The sequence below is a fragment of the Anastrepha ludens genome, chromosome 4 (assembly GCF_028408465.1).
Source record: "Anastrepha ludens isolate Willacy chromosome 4, idAnaLude1.1, whole genome shotgun sequence".
Classification (NCBI taxonomy): Eukaryota; Metazoa; Arthropoda; class Insecta; order Diptera; family Tephritidae; genus Anastrepha; species Anastrepha ludens.
In genome coordinates this window covers 118,382,459-118,404,934 of record NC_071500.1, presented here as the reverse complement: position 1 = coordinate 118,404,934, position 22,476 = coordinate 118,382,459, and the positions used below count along the sequence as shown (strand labels likewise).

Here is a 22,476-nt window from a genome sequence, read left to right as displayed (position 1 = left end):
CTTTACTTTCGCAATTTTGACAAAACATATGAACAAAACAAACAAAAGGAGAAGAAATTTCATGTTTGTTAAAATTCAGTGAATGGCTTGGTAATGCTGTGATTTGTGATAGTATAACTAAATAAAGGAAGTGCCGCGTGTTAAATTGTGAAAGCACAAATTAATATAAAACCTCCAAATGCAGTTTGTTTTCGTTATTCTGCGGAAGACGCCTTGGCAAGATCATCGGCATAACAGCTAATTTGTTTTTCTTGCGATTTGGTGTAGTGATGTGGTCTTTGCTGCACTTTCTTTGTTGCACTATACTGAAGGCACCTTGTCTGGATTCGCCTTAGTTCACTATAATTTATAGTCCGCGTGAATTCGCCTCGCGCGAGTAGAGCAAGAACAAAAATAGCGTGTATTTTGTTATTGCTTTTAAAATCTGTGAAATGTTTACGCGTGGTTTTGGTTGCGAAAAACAACAGCACAACAAAACTTTGAAAACAAAAACATTATTTGGAATTCTGCAATTTATAATGCATACGACCCTCTCGACCTAAGCAATATTTGTTGTCCATTGTAGCAGAAAAGCAAAGCAGTAGCAGGTACGATATGGCGGCAAGGTGAATTGCTATGTTTTATAAGCAGGTATAAGTCCATAAAATCGTCAGGCACTTGGGCAAAAGTTCCGGTGCATTCGCTAAGCATCGGCTACAAATCAATTAATTAAGTGCCAAATCGAAAGCGAAATTATTGAATAACACTCCAGTAATAAAGAGGAAGAGAATAGTAAGTTTTGTAAATATTTTGTGAAATATACAAAATTACATTTACTTTTTCTTTGTAGTTACTAAATTCCCTACCACCAGAGGACTTTAGTGTTTTCAACGCACCGTTTTTTGCATATAATTGTCATAACGAATTAGAAAAATTTCTGAAAGTTTTAGTGCGAACAATAAGCAGACCTGAATTACGTTATGTTACGCGGCATGCGATGATTTGCAAAAAGTTTTCATAAATTATTGTTTCATGAAGACGGAACACACTTCGTCATAGTTATTTAAGATAATTTTATGGCAATGTTTTTAGTAATGTTAATCGTCCTTTGTAATAACGTCTTAATATTCTGAAGTTTAAAAAATCGGACCTGTGTCAATTTACAAGTAAACAATAGATAATCTTCATACATAAATGTATGTCGATGCATATCTCTTAATCTCCACAACAAAAATAATCTTAACTATAATTTATTACACTTTTAAATGCATTGCCACTATATATGCAATAAAGGTTTTCATATATTTTCCCGTATTTGATATATCTACTAATATATAATATAATACGTAAAGAGCAAAAAGGTAAATAATTGTTTCACTTGGTTATTTTTTCAATTTATTAAGCATAAAAGGTTGTAATGAAATGTGCATACATACATTATTATGAAGAAATAAAAACAAAATACAAAAATTATTATTGGGATATATCTCATGGAAAGTAAAATATTTTAATATTAAAGGTTTAAATTGTAGTTGAAGTATGGGTGGAAATTTAATATTGTTTTTCACATCATCGCTAAGGTTGTATTAAAGGCGACTTTATTTCGTGTTCGTCTCCCATGGAGGTTAATTTTCACCGGTACTTATATAAATAAAATAAATATAAGCATAGTATGTATAAAATTCATAAATAAACTAAAATGTAACATTAACGATGGTTTCGTTTTTTACTTTGCAGCAATTTTAATTAGGACGCGTATCGATTAAGCGCATTCAACCCAAATCGCTTTATATACATATCACGCAATTTGCGAATGCTGCCTAATATTATTTTCTGTTGTGTAGAGAAGAGTATCTTTATTATTTTCAATCTCATCTTATGTTATTAAATTATTGAGTAAGTCTATTGAACATTGCAGCGGCCAAGTGAATGAAACATTAAAATATAAAGCGCGGCTTTTCGTTAGCGTTACAAATCCAAAGCTTACAGCCAACAATAAAGTCAAAGTGCGAGTTGCCATAAAAGGAAAGAGGAAGCTCAACGTTCAATTTTCACCAGGAGCATATTGAAAGAAAGTAATTTCAATTGGCAAGCACATAAATAATTGAATATTTATTGAAAATAAGTGTAATCGTGTACTCTCAAATCATGTACGTTTTTGATGAATAAATCTTGCATCCTAAAATATTCATAACAAACTATATACGTTTCTCTCACACTTTTGTGCTAGCAAACAGAACTAATTTAAATGAAAAGAGCCTCAATAAAGTTTTACCAAACAAGTGAAATCTATCTCGCTTTTTCTTTTCGCACCTTCCATTTCAGTTGATGAGTTCTTGCACCTCATTGAAAGTTACTTTATTGGACAAGTTCGTTTTTTCGTTTAGTTTGTGAAAACTCATGGTTTAAATTGAATTGTCTATAAATTTACAATTTAAATTTCTCTATTTTACTTAAGAAATACCTACTACATCACCATCTAGATTAAGCAACCGTTAGTGATATGATTGTATTTGTTTAATAAATAAGCAATTTTAAGCAGCCCGCTTAATTTTAACTAAAATGAATTTAACAATGTGTAATTGAATTTTACAGTAGTCTCATAAGAAATATAACATAACGTCAAATTGAAAAAAAATGTTACCAATTTTAATTTGTTTGTTTCTATTTTTTTGCATTATAACCGGACTGATTATCAATCACACCTTACTTAATACATCTTGGCGCATTACAGAGAAAGGCGCAATAGGATTGAAATTTTTATTATTTTCTATTTATCAGGTTTCTAGGTAGGTAAACACTTAATCACTCACACATTTTAACAGTCTAGAGGCAAAAAACAAGGAAATTCTATAATAAACAAAACTTATTTTAATTTTACTTATCAGCTCCCTCAACGACCTTTGAGTTGCATTTTGTTCTAATGCTGCAAGGAGCAGTAGCTACTGCTTTGTTAAACTTTGAAGAATTAACAAGTAATCCTTCTTCAAAGCCAGGCAGCAATCTAAATTTCATTGTATTAACTGAGAAAGCTCAATATGTCTAAAGTGAAAATTTTTATCATTTTCATCACACCGAGTTTTTTACAAACGTAATCAAAACCCTTTCAGCAGTACTAACTGTGTAAGCTAAATTGCATGTGCGAGAACACCAAACTCAATGAGCTTAATTACCCTAGTTAATTGATCTGTTTGAACATAGTCTAAGACTAGGGATAATTGCAGTGCGTTCTTGGCCTTCGGTAATGTAAGATTTTCATAGAACATGCCTTGTTTTCCCTCGATCTGCCAGTGTTATTCTTAGTAATGTAACTTCTCATTAAGAAAGTGGAATTTTACCCATTTTATTTCTGTCCCTTTTCAGCAGCTAACTTCAATACCAACGAACAGCAACAATACCCTTTTCGGCTTCTTTAGAGCTATTTCCTCAGCTTTTCACTGGTTTTTCACCGGTTCTCCACATAAGCAATAATTGTTTCATCTTAATCTTTTAGAACTACGTAACAATAACGGTAAAACACAGGTGGCAAATTACACATCCAAAAAATACTTCGTGAAATTAAAATTGGCCGCTATAAATTACTAGCGTTGTGTTTTTACGGGGACTTATATCTACAGACACATGTACAAATTCATTGATTAAATCTAAGTAGTGAATACTTCTGCTTCTTTGAGTCTTTCAAACGCGTCACAATTAAAGTCATAGGGAAGCTGTAGTGTCTAGTAGAGCAATGTTCTACGGCCAAATAATTCTCACCAATCAGCAATCGTACATGTTATATTATGCTTCAAAAAGTAGAACGAAGTGGCATCACTCACAATTATAATTGTCAAAACACACCTTTGTAAATTCACCACAAACCAATAACAATTTGACATTTGCGACGCGAACGAGAATGAAATCTTAATCCATTTGACTTGTTTGACAGTCTTTGTTTTGTCTCGTAGTGGTGAAGTTATTTTTAAAATAATTTTTATTATTGGTGGCCATAAGGAAAAAATAACACAAAAGGAAGGGATAAAGATGAAATTTGTGCCGGGAAGCGTTCTCCTTAATACATAGATCTGCTAAAATAAGTATGCAGTTCATGCATATTTTGTATGAAATTAAGTGAAAATTTGGGCTTGTGAATTGGAATATAAGCAGAACTACAATAAGCAATCCGACGAAGTATATTTAATTGGAAATTGAAGTGAAGTAAATGTGCTTAAATTAGTGGTATTTACGGTGGTTGTGAAAATCTTGTGTGCGTGAGCGAACCGAGTTCATCGGTCCAACGAATTCGGTAATTCCTCATTTTATATACATATGTTTGTACAACTTTAACTTCGTTTAACTGATGCACATCAGCACAAAAACGCCAGACAGCATTTTGCGAGATACACAAAGGCGCTGCACTCAGTATATATATATTTGTATGTGTGTATGTGTATGTCTGCAGCTTGGTATGGTGTATGCAAAGGCCGGCGTTTTCTGTATCAGAAAGAAAGAATATGTACAATTGCACTGCGCCAATTTGGATCGAAGTTCTGGAAAGGATTTGTTATGACAATGACTTTTTGACGTAGTAAAAAATGAAAAATAAAAAACAAATTGTACATGTAATCTTCTCAAATGTCTTTTGCATTCATACTATGAATATATTGAATCAGGTATTCTGTCAAAATATGCATATATACATATGTATAATAATTGGTAGCTTTTTAAAATAGGAAAAGGGATATTTATTCGGGAGAATTAATGCTTCGATTAAGGGGTTTACACCCCGTTTATGAAAACGCCCTTCCAATTTGTACTTCCTTTCCTTATTTAACACTTGCTCTAACGAACTTGAAGAAACAAAATCAAAATTCATGTTGCATGAAAAGTCCAACAAATCTCATTGGAAATTGTGTTAAAAATTATATAAAAATAATATAAAAACTTAAAATTTTTTTAAAAAGTTCGATTGGTGAAAAATTGGCAAAAAATAAATAGTTATCTTTAAAAAATTCTGCAAATACAAGCATACTGAATTCGATACATATTTTTTATGAAGTGATTAAATTAAGAAAAAAGCACCTGTGCAAAATCTAGGGATCGTCATAACTCTAGAAGCGACAACAATAGCCCGTTATCTACTTACTATTTTTCCAATCCAAATCCAAAGTTACTTAAATCGTTTCTCTTCGTAATTCCGACACAAATGTTTGTAGCTTGCAGTTTCGGCGGACCAATCAGTAGTAATCGCCACTTTAGCAGAATCTTCGTAGAAGAACATCATAAGGTGACCGCTCGTCCGATATAGCGAGGCAGTGACCAACGTATAAATACTTCCACACTTGCTTTCTTCAACGGTAAATTTTGGATCTGTTCAACGAACTGAAAGAGCAACTGTCAAGTTGCCCCGAGAAGACCCGTGCACTCTGCCGCACTGTCCAGACGACAGTGTGGGGTGCTGTTGTATCCTCATTGAACGCAGCGCTTGGCGGGGGTGGCGGTGGTGCAGTCACTTCATCAGTGGATAGCAGTGGCGGCTCCGGCGTTTCCGGACCAGGACCCGGTGGCGGTGCGGGCGTCAGCCGCTTAGCATCTATAATGGGCGCCGTCAGTTCACGTCACATTTCTACCAGTGATGTGCTGGTAGAGGAAGGCGGAGGTGCTGGTGGTGGTCATGGTAATAGTCATGATCACGGCAATGGCAATTGTTCAATTACACATAAGAATGGAATAACCACAGCAACTGGTGGTTTTCTACAGAAACAAGATTTACATTATGACATTGGCTCGAGTTCTCAGTATCACCACGTACGCCAACCGAGTGTACGCAGTCGAAGTCAACAGCCAATGCCCACCACGGAAGAGCTTGATCGGCGATTCGCAAAAGTTTTGGTAAGTCATAACTTTATATTATTTATTAATATTTCTTATAAGGGTTCTTAATTAGAGGTATGTCTAATAATTTAAAAGTAAACTTGAATTAATCTTTGTTGGATTTTTAGAAAGTAAAAAGCGATTAGAAATACCATTGCAAATTTCTTTATCTTCATTCCCATGACAGCCGGTTTTACGTGCCGGAACGACATGGGGGTTTTTCATTCCCGACCAGGGGCTACTGCCCCAGTGAATTTTAAGTCAATTGGCTGGCCGAGGTGCTTAAATCATGCTCAGCAAGTAGTTCCCGTTCAGGTGCTACAGGCACTTACTGGACGCTGAGCCGGCTTCTAGACACGTCGGGACATGTATGCTATGAACTTTTAGCATAAAATATTCCCCAGAAATTTTTAGGAATTTTTGTTGAAGTGCAGTCCTATGCCGGATTTAAATTCAAAATTACATGCATGCATTTTCTCCATTGAACGAATGAAGGGCAATGCGCAACACCATAAACAGAAGTCAAGTATAAAGAGTTTAGTGGGTATCGATGCCTTTCGACTAAGCTTCAGCGCTTAGCATCTCTGTGTATGACGGAGATATTCAGGATCGAGCTAGACAATAAAGTAAGCTGTAGTACAACCCCTCTCGAAAGGAAACTCAGAGAGAGAACCCTACACTGGTATAAAGTTAACTTGAAGACACTTGAAGGCATAGGCGCTGGATTGAATGAAGGAATTACCATTCTGAGCACTAGTCGGGTGGCACTTAAAGCGTTGTCATCCTGTGTGGTTAAGTCTTAGTACTTGAATGCATCGATAAAATGAATTTGCTTGGAATGCACTATAGTTGATGTATGGTTTAGAGAGGCAGCGGACACGTTATTAAGAGAGCCCGACTCTGTTTTTGCCATGCCTAGAAGGGAAGAGCTCACTCTACGACACGTCAGCTGATACCCCACTGTGTGGCTACGTCAGGTGGAGTCCTTACTGGGGGGATTATAATCAAAAGAGGTTCAGGCAACTCGTAGCCCTCCATAGGGACAAACTGAAATTGCTCACGAGCATTCTAACAGGTCACCCCTTGAATATGATACCAAGGCGGGACATCACGTCCGGATACGGCCGGAGGAAAAGACCGTGAAGCTGAAGTGTAAACCTCATTTTCATTCATTTATTCACAGAAACAAAGAAAGTTGGAATATTTTATGAAAACTTCTTGACTTTTTTAAAATTTTGTATAAAGTTTAAAACTTTGGATTTTATGGTTTTTGTTGTAAAATGAAATATACGTATTTTTATAAAAAAAGACAGTAAAAAATGTAAAGAAAATGCCGAATCTTTATAATATTATATGTATGTCGCGTTGCTAGTATTTTGACCACCACTGCACATTTTTGAAGTCTGTGAAATGGGCAAACTAAATTGATTGTATGGGAAACTAATTTTAATCTATGAAACAATACAGCGATTTCCTACAAAATATAGCTGAACGGCAACAAAAAATTTTAAAAAGGGCGAACGTGCACTTTATAGATGTTTACAATTACTAACTCCCCTGGATGTCGCACTTGTTAGAATTACATATGTAAATCAGTTTTATGCCCTATGAAAATGAACAGCTCTCCAACTACTTTACAATACTAAATATGGACTACTATTTTATCGACAGGCATCTATCGATAATTTTTGTTATTGCCAAATAATAGGCATAAACTGCTGCAACATCTTCCTTTAAGAAATCCAATGGAGTTTTCCTGCAATTTAAAAATCAACCTCATTTACTTCAACTACTTGCTTTTGCACGATGCATTTTTTTAAGGATTTTTTTTATTTCTTTACGAATATAAATAATACTTTGTGCATTCCACTCGTCGCTTAAGTAGGGAAGGAAACAAAAAATTCTGAACATGCTTTATTTCGGTCACATACATATTCGTCAAAAAGAAATACATGCTGGCATTTGGTTAATCAGATATATGTATATTTGTGTGTGTGTCTGCTTGCTCCGTTGTATTAAATTCTTCTTACATGGGCACAGTTCGAGTTTTGAATGCATGACACTATTTACAATTGTCAGATTAGGTGGTTGCCTCTGTCTGGGCTCGATTTGATATCTGCGCTGTGATAAAATGAAAATGTTTTTCGAAAAAGTGACATATATAAGCACATATGAAATAAAAAGAAATCGTTTTGAGGGGAAAAACTATGGAAACTACCTATCGGATAGGCTCTGTAATTTTGTGAGTGAAATTCCAAGTGAATTTCATTGAAATTAAAAACTTTAAAATATTTCAGAGAGCGTAGGAATATCGAATATTTGGAAGTTAATGAGTTTTTCTTGAAATTCCAATCGGAGTTTCATAAACATCACTTATGTGAAACAAGAGAAAATTATAAAGGGTTTTCCAATAAGATAGGATGTTTATTTCGTTATAAAGAGGAAGGTATGCCGTTAATAGTGAAAAATAACATCAGGCAAATGGCCACCACGACCACGCTCACAGGACAATATCCTTTTCATGAAATTTTCCATAACCGAATTGCAAAGTGGCTGCCCTATGCCCTCGATAGCCTCACGAATTCCATCTTTGAGGCCTTGAATAGACCCTGGGCTGTTGGCGTAGACCTTCTCTTTCACGTGGCCCCAAAGAAAAAAGGCACAAGATGTTAAATAACAAGATCTCGGTGGCCAATTGTGATAACGTCCCCAGTCTGGTATACCGATTAGTGAAAAGGCAGATCAAATGGCAAAAGAGGCAGCAGAAAATGGCACTACCATCGAAGTAGAATACACTGTTGAAGAAGCTTTGGTTCGCAGTAACATTTTCTCTGGATGGTACGTTGGATGGGCCTGCAATTAATCGGCCTAAACTTTGTGCAAAAATTTTCACAAAGGTATCAGCAAAGGTATCAAAAATTGTAAGTTTGATGTTAAAGATATACAACTGATCAACAAACTGTTGGCTGGCCATATCCTCGACGGCAGTTACTTACACATGATTCGTGCCCTTCGATTCAGAGCTATGTGAGTGCCAAGAGGTAAACTCTTATACACACCAAGTTTTTCATTGTGTCAGACTTTAGATAACTATAAAGATTTTATATTGTCACATGCAAATGAAAAGTACAGGTATCCCTCGTATAACGCGATAGTTACGTTCCAGAAGAATTGCGCGTTATGTAATTCCGCGTTATCTAAAACATAGTTTTCATATAAATTTGGGGGTTATGTTCCAATAGGTTTTTTTTTTAAATAAAATACATACAAAATAACAGATGCACATATATTTCAACTCAATACTAAAGTTCAGACTTTCTTATACAATTAAAAACACAAAAAAAAAAAATTTAAAAACAAACTAAAACAAAAATAAAGGTTTATTAAAAAATTTATTTTTATTCTTCAAACTTCATATGGTAATTAATCTGTTTTACTGTCTTCAAAGATCTTTGCACGTGGGCGTTGTGGGGGAGCAATAGCTTCATCAGAAGATATTTCTTCAACATAGTTTTCGCTATTGGATAAGAAACTAGTTTTATAATTGCAAAATTTGTTATCAGTTTTTGGTGAGTGGTTTTTTTAAGCTCCTTTTCAATTTCGTAATAAGGTGCTAGATTAATATCTATTCTATCTATCTAAGGCAAAAAAGGTTAATTCCCGGTTTACATTAAAAATACATTACATATTATAAATATGTGGTACGCAAATTAGTGTTACCAGATTTTATAATTATGTATTTTCCCCTTCGCGATATATAAGCCTAAATTTCGCGTTGTACTGAAACCAAATTTTTCCAAATCGCGTTATATCGAAACCGCGTTGTATAAGACCGCGTTATACAAGGGATACCTGTACATAGTAAATTTGCTTTCGTTTATTAAAGAAGCTAACAATCAGTTTTAGCATTGCCTTAACCATCGTCTTGAGGATTTTCATCTCACCATTTAAATAATAGTAAAAAAAAGAATGTAAAAAAATTGAGGTACCCGAACGACCCGGATTTGTACCCGGCGAAGGACTGCCACTCCAGCAGCATTTACTATACCTGTGCGGGAATCTTCTATAACAACAACAGCAATAAACTCAAACAGTAAAATGCACAATTATATTTAACGGATAAGTTTGAATATACAGGAGAAGCAGGGGAACGGAACGAGAAAGTGTGGGCGATAACAGACTGTTATCCGGCCCTCAGCGAATTCGACAGAATCAGTTGATAGGCTGACGTAACTGGGTCACGAAACGGTTTGTTTACGAAAACACTAAAATTGTGTTATACGAAAAAACCAACTCAGTCCGCACTCATGCCGCTTCGTTGTCATCTGAACAACGACTGATTGGACGAGTGTGTGAATACATGTAAATTGATCGTGCAGAATTCAGTTGGTGAATCCCCACGTCGCAGCCGAAGACCCCCTCACAATTTAATTTTTTGCCATAGTTATTGGCCAAACCTTGTAAATCATTCTTATCAAATCTTGTAAATCATTCTTACAATAGTATGAATTAAGAAATACTGGAGATTTTAGGTTTGAGTTTACCAAAGCAAAAAAGAGACTAGATGTACAGCATTTAAGCTGGGTGCGGAGGGAAAGGAGTGTTAGATGGTTGGGTTTAAGTGGGCAAGTGAAGCGGTGTTTAGTGTCGTATGGGATAGCTTCACATGCCGAACGGCGGAAATTTCTCATCTATTGGGAATGTGGATTCCTTGTTTTTAACTAACGGGCAATGCGTTCAGAAAATTTCAAGAGGAAATTTTTCGAATGAATGCGTATGTATATTGGGTGCTTCTTCACTATTGAATTTTTTGCATTTTGGAAAATTAGTATTATATGGAAATTATGACAGGCGGGCGAATGGATGAAAGGACAGTAAGGTAGCACTAGGATTGTGTTTATAAATATAGCAAAATCTGTAAAAAGTTTAACCCTAAATGCAGGCTTTTAATATCTCGAGTTGGTTAATACTCCCTTTGGTGGAGATTACATAAAAGCCTAAGGAGAAGTTGATATTTGGCTATAAAATTTAGATTGATAGCAAACTTATTTTGGAATGCACAAAAAAGTGCTCATTCTAAAGACTGCTGGTTCTACATAACAGATTTCCTGACCAACGGCTGCAGGTCTAATAAACTAACCCTGTCTGTTTAGTGCAGTGTATTTCAACTCTCGTCTTTCGTCACCGGAACATCTGTATGCGGCTAGGCTGCTCTAAACACTTCTGATTAGGACGGGTATCGAGCCTAACCCTGGACCGGACGTCTATTTCTTCTGCGTTTGCCAAATAATCTCCATCCGAACTCAATTTCGGTTAGATACAATACAATCTTTGCAAGCGATGGAACCACATTAATACCTATTCAGTGCTTAATATTTCTGGGAAGTGAACCATAGGCCCCACACATGCGTCCTCATGCTGCTCTCGCGAACAGGCGCCTCATCCTGTACGGTTTATACTTCGAGCAACGCGTCGGTGCCTTCCCAAAGCAGCCAAAATTGAAAATCCACAGTTACCTGGAGCTTACCAGAGCATCATAAATCTCCATTTATCTCCATTTTGATATCAAAAATGAAAACTAAAAATATTAATAGCGTTCTAAAGTTAAATGTTTCTGAATAATTTCTAGAAGAATGAGCGACTGTCACTTATTACTTAATGGCGCTCTTTTTTCTTCATCTCTTTTGTCTGAATTCCCCATAAAAGTTGTCCAGAGAACGTTAATGAATAGAGAAGTCTTAATGACTGGAAAGTGTTCATTTTCGAGGGGTACTCGTCTCGCGAAGACAATTTCACCACAGACACATTTTTCAACAAAAATTAACAGTAAGGGGCTGAATTATGTAAATTTAGCAGCAGTCGATAAGAATTTGTTGGTGATTAGAAGCAAAGAATGCTAGGTAGCATTTTGATATGACCTATATATTTGAATTTCTCCAAATCATCCAAATTATGTACATATGTTATGTCTGTCTGTCTGGTGTCTGTAAAACTTTGTTGAATTCCCTTCAACTGAATCAAAATCCTCTATAGCAAACGCTTCATTACCAGGCGCACAGGAAGATGGCATATGCAAATGTAAATTTGTGAATTTATATACATTTGTGAATTTATATATATTTGCGCATATGTATATGCTGTGTGTATGTATGCTCACCAGCCACAGCTCAAAATAAAACGGTACAACTTCTCAAGAAATCCAGCGCGCATTCAAAGGCGCAGCGCACATTCATAGGCACAGCATTGTATGTACAGTAAGCGTGAAATGTTTACAGGCATCTTCAAATGCTCTGATTTCAGAGTAAGTTTCTAACTGCAGATATATGCATATGTTTTGTGCACTTTTTATCAATTGAAAAACTACATACGTAAAGTAATCTACTAATTAACTATTTGCCTACTATCAGTTAACATAAAATAATTGTTTCCAAATTTTATCTTAGTATTAATATGTCCGAATCAGACCTTTTTTTAAGCTACTTGTTTTCTTCTGCAACTTACTGTATGCTCATGCGCGCACTTGACGCACAGCAGCTGCGGCTGTCGAGCATTTAGAAAGACATATTTACATACATATATTTTTGCATACATATGTACGAAGCCGCGGGCACTCGACTTGACGAAAATTGAAGATTTATCAAATATTGGCAAATAATTCTTCGCGAAATATTCCAATATTGACTATTTTCGAATTGTCGAGAAAATTGGCATATGGGCGGCTCGTTTTATGAATGAAAGTTCTTGCTCTTAGAACTATGAGCTCGAATTTATCAATGAATTTTTTGAAGATGAGTTTTTGTTGCACAGTACAATAGTTGAAACTGTTCAGCGCCGCCGCGACTGTTCAGCGCTATGGCAACTAGAATGATGGCCGCTACGCCTGCGTCTATGACTGCATTTTGTTCTTGTAGTCGCTAGGCATAGAATTTTAGCTTTGAACGGCATACGCGTTTTGAGGAATAAAGCGAATGCCCTGTGTGTGCGGTTGTATGTACATGCATATGTGTATATTAATAAACATTGTTTTGCTTGAATTCAATATTTATATTTGCATATGCCATCTTCCTGTGTGCCTGGTAATGAAGCGTTTTGTATACAGAATTTTTTGATTTGATCAATTGAACGTACATATATATATATATAGTTAGGGCATCAAGTGTGCATATACGCACATGCACATATGTACGTCGATGCATATGCAGAAGAAGTTGTTTTAGCATTTGCAGGAATTCGATCATTCGAATATTTACACCCTAATTATTGCATGAAATATGATAAGGCGATGCTCGTGAGGTAGGTCATGTTGCTTCAGTGCATACATATGCGTGCAACACTATTTAATAAAGATGCAATTGAATTTAGTTGTCCCATATATCCAAATACGTTTCTTTGAAGTTTTCCTTTATTTATTTTAAAGCTTTATACTATCTAGAAAATGCATACGTACAAATGTATGTATATTATTATTCCCTGTAATAAAATGTAAATTGAAAAAGATTTGGTTTGCCAAAGGAACAAATAAATGCATATTCAAATGTAAATACATATGTCGATATACCAAAATCCTTGTATGCTATGAATTAATTTCGACTCAAAAAATTAGTAAAAATTTTCATCAAATTTGTTTAGTTTTAAATTTACTAAAACGCACATACCAAAATGTGAGAGGTCGTTTTATAATGTATTTTTTTAAATTAAATCAAAATATTAAAGTTACTTTGATTTGATTTGGCGCATATAATAAATTCAATCATTTTTTCTTCATCACCTTTGTTTGAAAATACAAATTGAATAAATTTTCGTTTACCAAGGGAACATAAAAATGCACAAGCAAATGCCTTGCAAAATGCCGTCGGCATTCGTCAATTTGATTTCATACAGAAACCAAAAACTGAGCAGAGCCAATGTACTTGTACATAATTCACTGTAATCAGCCCTGTTAAGAATTTCCCCGCTGTCGAGTTAAGCGAGGTGAAATAGTGTTCGCGGTTTCACTTCATTTTTGACAATTCACACTATTCGTAGCTCGTGAGACTTCTCTATATTTAACGTTCTCTGAGTTGTCTAGCGAAAAAATATTCATATGGCGGTTTGCAATTTAAAAAAGAAAAATAATATGTGACAGATATGGAAGAGATTTGCACACTGTACTTGAACGTAATTTTTAGCCTTTAAACTTTTCATATTTACAAGTACATATATTGTTTATGTATAAGTACATATGTATGTATCTGTAGTGTTATGCCCAAAATGTATTCAAATTTTTATTTACTGAACGTCTTAATACTTTAGTCGTTTTCTGAGTAAAGTGAAATAAATCAAGTGTTAAATTTGTTTAGGTACTTATTTATAGTTAGCAAGCAAATACTCCCTGTAGCGAATTTAACAATATCAAGATTAGCATAGGACTAATCCGCATGGAGTCAGTATCGCTCCGAGCTTTTAATTGCATTCTCTGTCACTAGTTTTGTGCTGGTCCTAACTAAACACATCATAAACTTCTACTAACAAACTATTTGACTGCAATCACTCTACACACTAGTTTCTGGTCACTTACGATGTGATTCAAACCGCTATTTTCTCATATATGTTCCAATTTTTTCTACAGGGCTTAAGACTCATTGTATTTGTACTCGGCAAGCTTATAAAAACAAATGCTGATCTCATCGCTTTCCAGGCTTACGCGTTTACTCAGCAGATTAATGGAGGTCAAGCAATTTGTGGAGCTCGAAAAATCAAATGCGAAAATGTATACGAAATATACTACATATGCATATGACTATGTATTTATGTGATAAGAAAACTGGGCAGCTGCTTCCAGATCAAGAATGAATGCTAGGCTGTTTACGAAATAAATATATTTGATTTTCAGCAGAATCTTTGAATGAAAAATTTACTACAGACATAATCCACTATCATAGAGCAAACCACTGTGGCTATGCACATACATACATACATAAGCACAGATATACGAGCGTAAACCATTTCACTTTCATTTTGCTCTTTATGGGCGTTGCTAATCGGCAATCGAATATTTGTGTGCTCCGAATTATTGTACCATGGCGCAGCCACTAGCGAACCGAATTCAAAAGTGCTGATTGCAATTTAGGTACGTAATTTATATTTAATTTTCGTGTTAAAGGCAGTATCGGGTGCTTTATCAAGCGTAATTTGCCATCTAAAGTTTATAAATCCCTTTACGCCGTTCAATATGACAGGGGTGACCATTTTGTAATGATCCAACATCAAAACGTCTTTCATAAAGTAGTTAATGAATTGTCAAAAGTTTCAAAATAACTAAAATTGCTATTGAAATTCTTAGGCGCTGGTAGCAAAGTTAGGAGTCCTTACTTAAATTTTCGGTCGTAATAATCGACAATTTCGGCTGCCGTAGCCGAATGGGTTGCGGAAGTGCGTAGGTTCGAATCTCCGTGCATGAAACAGCAAAACGATGGAAACCATTTTTTTTTAATAGTCGTCGCCCCTCGGCAGGCAATGGCAAACCTCCGAGTGTATTTCTGCCATGAAAAAGCTTCTCCTAAAAACCATTTGTCGTTCGGAGTCGACTTAAATCTGTAGGTATCTCTATTTCTGGAACAACTTCAAGGCGCACACCGCAAACCGTAAATAGGAGGAGGAGCTCGACCAAACACCTAAAAATGGTGTTATCGCGAAGTGTTTATTTATTTATTTTTAATAATCGTCCCACCAAATATGTAGGCTGAGTATAGTGAATGTTCCTATACAAGTGTGATAAAGTAGCAGACGAAGTCTCAAAAATCGCGTAGACAAATCAATCGATTCTGATCGATTGCTGATTCGATTTCCAAATTCCTCTGCTCGTTTGCTCTTGCCTTGTTTAATTGTTTTACATTCCTATTAAAATTTGTACACTCAAACCGCCTTATTGAAGACGCAAATTACATGTAAATATTGTTTTCGACTTACCGCAGTCACCTTGGATAAATTCACCTTGGGCCGAAACTTACCTGATTGAAGTCTGCAGAAATTTGGAGGAAATTATCTACCGTGATGGAACTCATTTTTGGTTTAAGGGCTTTATCACTACAACAACGCTTATATTGGACTGCTAAAATCCCCTTGAGCTATAAGAGTAGTATATATACTGACGGTTCCAAACGATCAAATGGGAGGCGACGTTTATTCGGATACTATAGGCATCCGCTTACCTGATCATTGCAGCGTATTCCAAGCTGAAATTTTGGCGATTAAAGAAAGCCTTTTAGCGCTAAATAAAGACCCAGTTACAGTCAGAAATATCTACATATATTCTGATAGTCAGGCAGCTTTGAAACCGCTTTAATAATGGAAACTTTCTTCAAAACCGGCGCAGTTTTTTTCTATAACTCTATCTGGGTGCCGGGCCGTAGTAACGTTGAGGGTAACTGTAAGGCGGATGAGTTATCTAGACTGAACACTACGCTCCAAATTACTCAAGACAAAGGTGATACATCTATGCCCTTGGAAACATGTAAGCTGTAAATAGATAGATACACCTTAAGTATTGACAAGTATCGCTGGATACATTACATACCTTAAGCATTAGTAGACAGACGTGGCCAGAATGGAATATGGGTCGCACTAATCGCCTACTAGGAATAGGAAAGACTTAAAAATATTAGTACGAGTCCTATCTGGGCACTGTCTTATACGAAGGTATGCCAGTAGAATTCGGACACCATATTTCAACTTTTGCAGCGGCTGTCAGGATGTAGAAGAGGTAGAGAGAGTTGAGCACCTTCTATGCGAATGCATGGCTCTGTATACAAGAAGGTTGAATTTGCTCGGAATCGCTTTTATGTACAATATCGTGTATATTGTGTTTATAAAATTAGCGAGACCAGCTAGATTTATAAAGTCCACAGGATGGTTTAAAGAGGACCAAGTGGAGTAAGGAAGGACAGTTCCGGTGGTATCACAAGACGCTTTCTTCAAGGACATTCACTTAGTGACTAATTCCAGCCTAAAATTTAATGATCACTATTTTAAATTTAATTAAAAAAAGTAGTTTAGAAAGCCTCTTTCTTATGAAACGATTGCTTTGCCATGTGTGTGAGTTATAAATTATTACGCTGTGCTTAGTAAGTTTTCGATTTTGCTGTTAACAAGTAATCAAGAAAGTATCTGTAGGAAACAAGTTTCCTTCAGAGATAACTATCTGGGTGTCGGAACTAAAATATCGCCGATGGCAATATACAGGTATCCCTTGTATAACGCGGTCTTATACAACGCGGTTTCGATATAACGCGATTTGGAAAAATTAGGTTTCAGTACAACGCGAAATTTAGGCTTATATACACTACCGGTCAAAAGTTTGGGTTCACTTGAAAAATTGTAAAAAAATTTCAAATAATCATGATTTTCTTCGTCAAAGATTTTTTAATATTGTTATTTTACAGAAAGTAATTGTGTTTAATACAAAATATGTTAACTTTTAAAGAAACCCGCAAGTTTTTGTTCATATTTTCGCTTCCTCGAAATATCCGCCTTTGGCTCGTATTACAGCATCGCATATTCTGGGCATCCTATCAATTAATTTACGCAAAGATTCTGCTGTTATTTGATTCCAGCAATTTTGTAGAAATGTCCAAAGTTGTTTTGTATTAGTAGGTTGCAATATTCTTACTTCTCTGACCAACTCGTCCCACAGGAACTCGATCGGGTTACAATCCGGCGACTGAGGATGCCATTCCATATATTTGAGTTGTTTTTCATTTTCTTTGGCTGCAATGTAATCCTGGCAAAATTTTGAAGGGTGCGTAGGATCGTTATCCTGCTGGAAAACGAATCCGCTGCCCAAAGTCTATTCCCACACGGAAAAGCGTGCCGTTGAAGTACGTTGTGGTAGACTTTTTTGTCCATGATATCCTTAATTTGTACAATGTTTCCAACTTTTTCTCCAGCAAAGCATCCCCAGACTAACACTAACCCTCCACCATGCTTAACTGTGGGAACAACACATTGGTTCATCATGCGTTCACCGACAAACGGCCAATATGTTGGCGGCGTCGTTTGTTGAAAATTTCAAATTTGGACTCGTCCGTGAACAAGACTTTAGACCATTGTTCAGTTGTCCACTCTTTATGTTTTTTAGCCCAATTAAGTCTCTTTACTTTATTTTGCTTTCGAAGTAAAAGTTTTTTGGCGGCGACGCACCCTTTTAGGCCGGAGTTTCTTAGTCGTCGCTGTACTGTCGAAACAGATACTGGAGCCTCGCGCGAGGAATTGAGTTGTTCGCGAATTTCAGGGGCTGTTAGAAAACGATTATTTTTTTGCTTACAACACATATGAACTTATCCTCTCCATTTGACGAAGTTTTAGGCTTCCCAGAACGATGACGACTCTGATTGCACCCAGTATCACTCTTTCTTTGTAACGTCCTCATGACAGCATTTTGAGAGACATTACATTTCGAAGCAAATTTTCGCGTTGAATAGCCTTCTCCATGTAGTGCTACAATGACTGCTCGTGTTTCCACACTAAGCTCTGCTTTCCGACCCATTTTAAATAATAAAACAAGAAGTAGTTTTATTTAAATTTGAATAATTAGAAGATAATTTTGGTATAACGTCGACTTGTACGTAAGTTTTTGTAAAACAGTTATTTTTTGGAATACAAAAAATTGTTTTACTTACCTTTTTGATAACAAAGAAGACACCAACAATTAGAAATATAACTCTTGAAGCGAGTTTTGCAGCAGTAAGATGTTACGCGTAATAGGCACTAGACGCATTGACAGAATGCAGCAAGTCATAACCCGTTAATGCTTGATCTACTCGTCTCCCACAGTCACTTTGTAAACAATAACAATCTCCTAAACTCAAACTAGTAGCAGAACGCACGTTTTAAAAACAAAACCACTAATAAGCCGACTTTATTGTGTAAAATTCCAAAATAATGTAAGTGAACCCAAACTTTTGACCGGTAGTGTAAGTCCACGCTAAATGGCTCATGGAAAAACATATGGCCGGAGATTGTTGCAAAAAATAATGCTGGGCCACCATTACATGTGGAAGTGAGCCGTATATTAACGATAGTTCACCGTTTCAGTGGAGAAGGCTTTGACGATATGAACGAAGATGACATTTATGAAATTATGAATGAAGGTACAGACCTCACCGAAACAGACCTAATTCAATTAACAACTGAATCTCCATCCGTCTCAAATCTCGCACAAGATGACGTCACTTCGGTAGAAGATATTTGTGAATCAATTCCCAGTTTCACTCTGAAGCGCATACGAGAGGGTTTAAGTTTGGTTGAGAAAATTAAATCTTTCTTTACAACTAATGATCCTTCGCTGGAGAGATCCAGCAAAATAATAAGGGAAATAGATATTAATCTAGCACCTTATTACGAAATTGAAAAGGAGCTTAAAAAAACCACCCACCAAAAACTGATAACAGATTTTGCAATTATAAAACCAGTAGGAGAACCACAAGGTCCCACAACTAGTTTCTTATCCAATAGCGAAAACTATGTTGAAGAAATATCTTCTGATGAAGCTATTGCTCCCCCAAAACGCCCACGTGCAAAGATCTTTGAAGACAGTGAAACAGATTAATTACCATATGAACTTTGAAGAATAACAATAAAGTTTTCAATAAACCTTTAATTTGTTTTTAAATTTTTTAATATGCACATAATTTTTTAAATTTTGTTTTTTGAATTTTGAAATATGTATGTACATATGTAGTATTATTCATATCTTGTGTCTTTAATTGTATAAGAAAGTCTGAACTTTAGTATTGAGTTGAAATATATGTGCATCTGTTATTTTGTATGTATTTTATTTAAAAAAAACCTATTGGAACATAACCCCCAAATTTATATGAAAACTATGTTTTGGATAACGCGGAATTACATAACGCGCAATTCTTCTGGAACGTAACTATCGCGTTATACGAGGGATACCTGTATTAGTTTTGAAAACAACGTGATAAAATATCAATATCGCAATTGTATTTCTAAGCGGTATCGAATTTTATATAAAAATTTAACATGCGTTTATGGAATATATTTCAGTCCCATAACACATCTATTATTCGGTGTTGTACCTACTGAGAAACCCTTTACTTTGTAAGTACTACATGGGTTAATCACTTCTTTCCAAAGCATAAATCATTAGTGACTGTGCAGCATATCAAAAGCTGCGATGTTGGCTCTGTGAACCATTGAAAATTGTGTTCCAGATCTATTATGAAATGCTTTCCCAGCTGGTGCATATCGAATTTCATGCTTTATCGAATAAATTATGCTGTGCACAGTGGCACAAATTTTGGGAAATACAGTGTACTCTCTCTTAAACGGACACCTAAGGGATTGAAAAATTTGTCCGCTTATGGGAGGTGTCCGCTTATGAGAAAAGTGTAAACAAAGTTAATAATATGTTATGGGAGGGTTAATGTGTTATGGGAAGATTATCCGCTCTAGAGAAAAAAAATTTAAAAAATTGCGGTATGTACTAGAAAAAGGAGAGAGTACACTGTATCTGTAAAAGTAATGGAATTTGAAGTGTATATATCAACATTTCTGGTGAAAATAAATGTAAGCATTTGTTTCCAAGATATTTACACCATTTCGAATATAGTCTTCAAAAACTATATTATGTAGACCTGTTTAATGTAGTAGATAGATATGTATGTATTCGTGGTCGAATGACATTGTAGCTTAAGTCGAAATTAAATTTTACATAATTCGTTTCTGAAAAGTAAGTAATGACTAAGGATAATGAGTAAAAAATTAAAAAAAATTATGCAAACGGTTTAGTGTTTAGGTCGCTATTAAAATATTTGAATTTTTAAACTCCAACGGTGTGCATTTCTTAATTAAATTTTTTTAATATATACCTTAAATTTGTTGCTTAAACAACGTTATTTTTCACTCACTTAAAAAACAAACGTAAAACTGTCACATACCTGAGGAGCTCTCTTTAAACTTTCACTGACGTATGTTTTGGGAAAAATGTATAGCTGTTTACAATTTTCCTAAAAAAATATAGGCATATTTATATTTCGCCATTTTAAGAATCTTTAGTCATTTAGTCTTTCATAGAAATTAACTTACTTTTTCTATTTAGGACTTTAATAAATATTTACTAAGAAATTTGTCTTCCTCGCTTCAACGGCCTTATATTCGAGCCTGCCATAGTCGGCGTTGGAATTTCTTTACAACAACAAACTTTTCTATTATTTAATTGCTGTCATGAATTTTATTTTCTTTAGTATTTCTGACTTTCTATTCTAAGATACCGAGATACCGGCTCTGATTATGTTGCAAAGAATAATTTAACGAAATTCGTTAACGCGCCAGCTGATTTATGTTGACGTTCATTTCAAGTGCTTATTCGCATTTACTCGGAGATCTACACCTTTATCTTTTTACTTTGAGCTTCAGAGATCATAAAATGTACCTCAGATTAGTCAATTTTATATTTCCGGAATAGGCTTCAGATTAGTTAATTTTACTACATTAGTCTATTACTCTTCAAGACCTTTAGATACTGTTGTGATCTGATACAGTGAACACACTTTCGCCAAAAAAGGACTCACTTTTTCTTTAAGTGGATAATTTATAATAATGAAAGTACAGGATAATCGCGTAATTTTTCAGATTAACAGGAGGCGAAAGTCAAACATCTCTTACATAAAGCTTGTAGAACAATATTATAACCAGATACAAATAATTATTGGTAATATCGATATTCTCAAAAAAGAAGGCAAAGTCCTTACAATGGAAGATGTTAATTTTAATGTTAAATGGATTGCGCAGGTCTGGTATTCAGTTTAAAAAATTTGCGATAGTCACCAAAAGACAGGTTGACGGTATAGAACGAACTTTGTTTAACACGCCTTTCTCAATGCGTGTAACAATCTCCCAAAAACATAATTAAACACATTTTTTCTCTGTTTACACATTACATTTTTACACTTTGTTCAGTGCTCATTGACTTCAGGCGCAGATAGAGATATTTGTTGTAACTCGCATTGCATTGAAAAAATGTATTCTTATTTGTTGCACCGAGAGAAAAAAGAATGGTTTATTTTTAAATACCGTATTTACAAAAAACAATTTGCCTTTTGAAATAATTCTGTTAAGTAGAATTGAGATATTTGAAAGAAAAAAAAAATCAAAGAATAAAGAAAAAGAATTAAAAACTCAACCAAACCAACCAATAAAAAAATATTATATATCGTCGTTTGAAGTTCAAAACTTTGTAATTGACATTTGTGCCAAAAATGAAATTTACTCACCGGAAGCTGCTGGCGTCAATTCTTTTGCATTCATTCATACAATTTTTTGTATAAAACTAGCCAGAAATGATATGGGCTTTAATTACACAGTCCCGCGAGGGTGAGTTTCTAGAATGGCTGTACTTGTTTCTTGTAGTTTTTTATGCGCTGAAAACGAATCTGACCTTCAAAATGCTCCATCACGTCAGGATTTTTGGTAAATGAAGCCTAAAAGGTCAAAAAATGGCCATTTTAGCCATTTTTGATAATTTTTTTTGGGATAGAAAATTTTTTTTTTTCAATTTTCGACGAAAAGGTCGCATAGTACAACTCTTTAGCTTTAAAACCCATTTTTTTAAATTATTGTACGATTTAAAAAAAAAAAGTTATG

The 22,476-nt window shown here is 35.1% G+C and overlaps 1 protein-coding gene across 1 annotated transcript; it reads left to right on the top strand.

Moving 5' to 3' along the window:
• Nucleotides 1-3,912: 3,912 nt before the first annotated feature.
• Nucleotides 3,913-5,901, top strand: LOC128861980 (formin-like protein). The gene is made up of 2 exons (XM_054100356.1): nt 3,913-4,264; nt 5,175-5,901. The coding sequence occupies exon 2, from the start codon at nt 5,557-5,559 to the stop codon at nt 5,899-5,901; it is 345 nt and encodes a 114-aa protein (XP_053956331.1). The 5' UTR covers nt 3,913-4,264; nt 5,175-5,556.
• The last annotated feature ends 16,575 nt before the right edge of the window (nt 5,902-22,476 follow it).

Coding starts and splice junctions, on each gene's coding strand:
- LOC128861980 (XM_054100356.1), top strand. CDS start 5,557: ATGGGCGCCGTCAGTTCACGTCACATTTCTACCAGTGATGTGCTGGTA.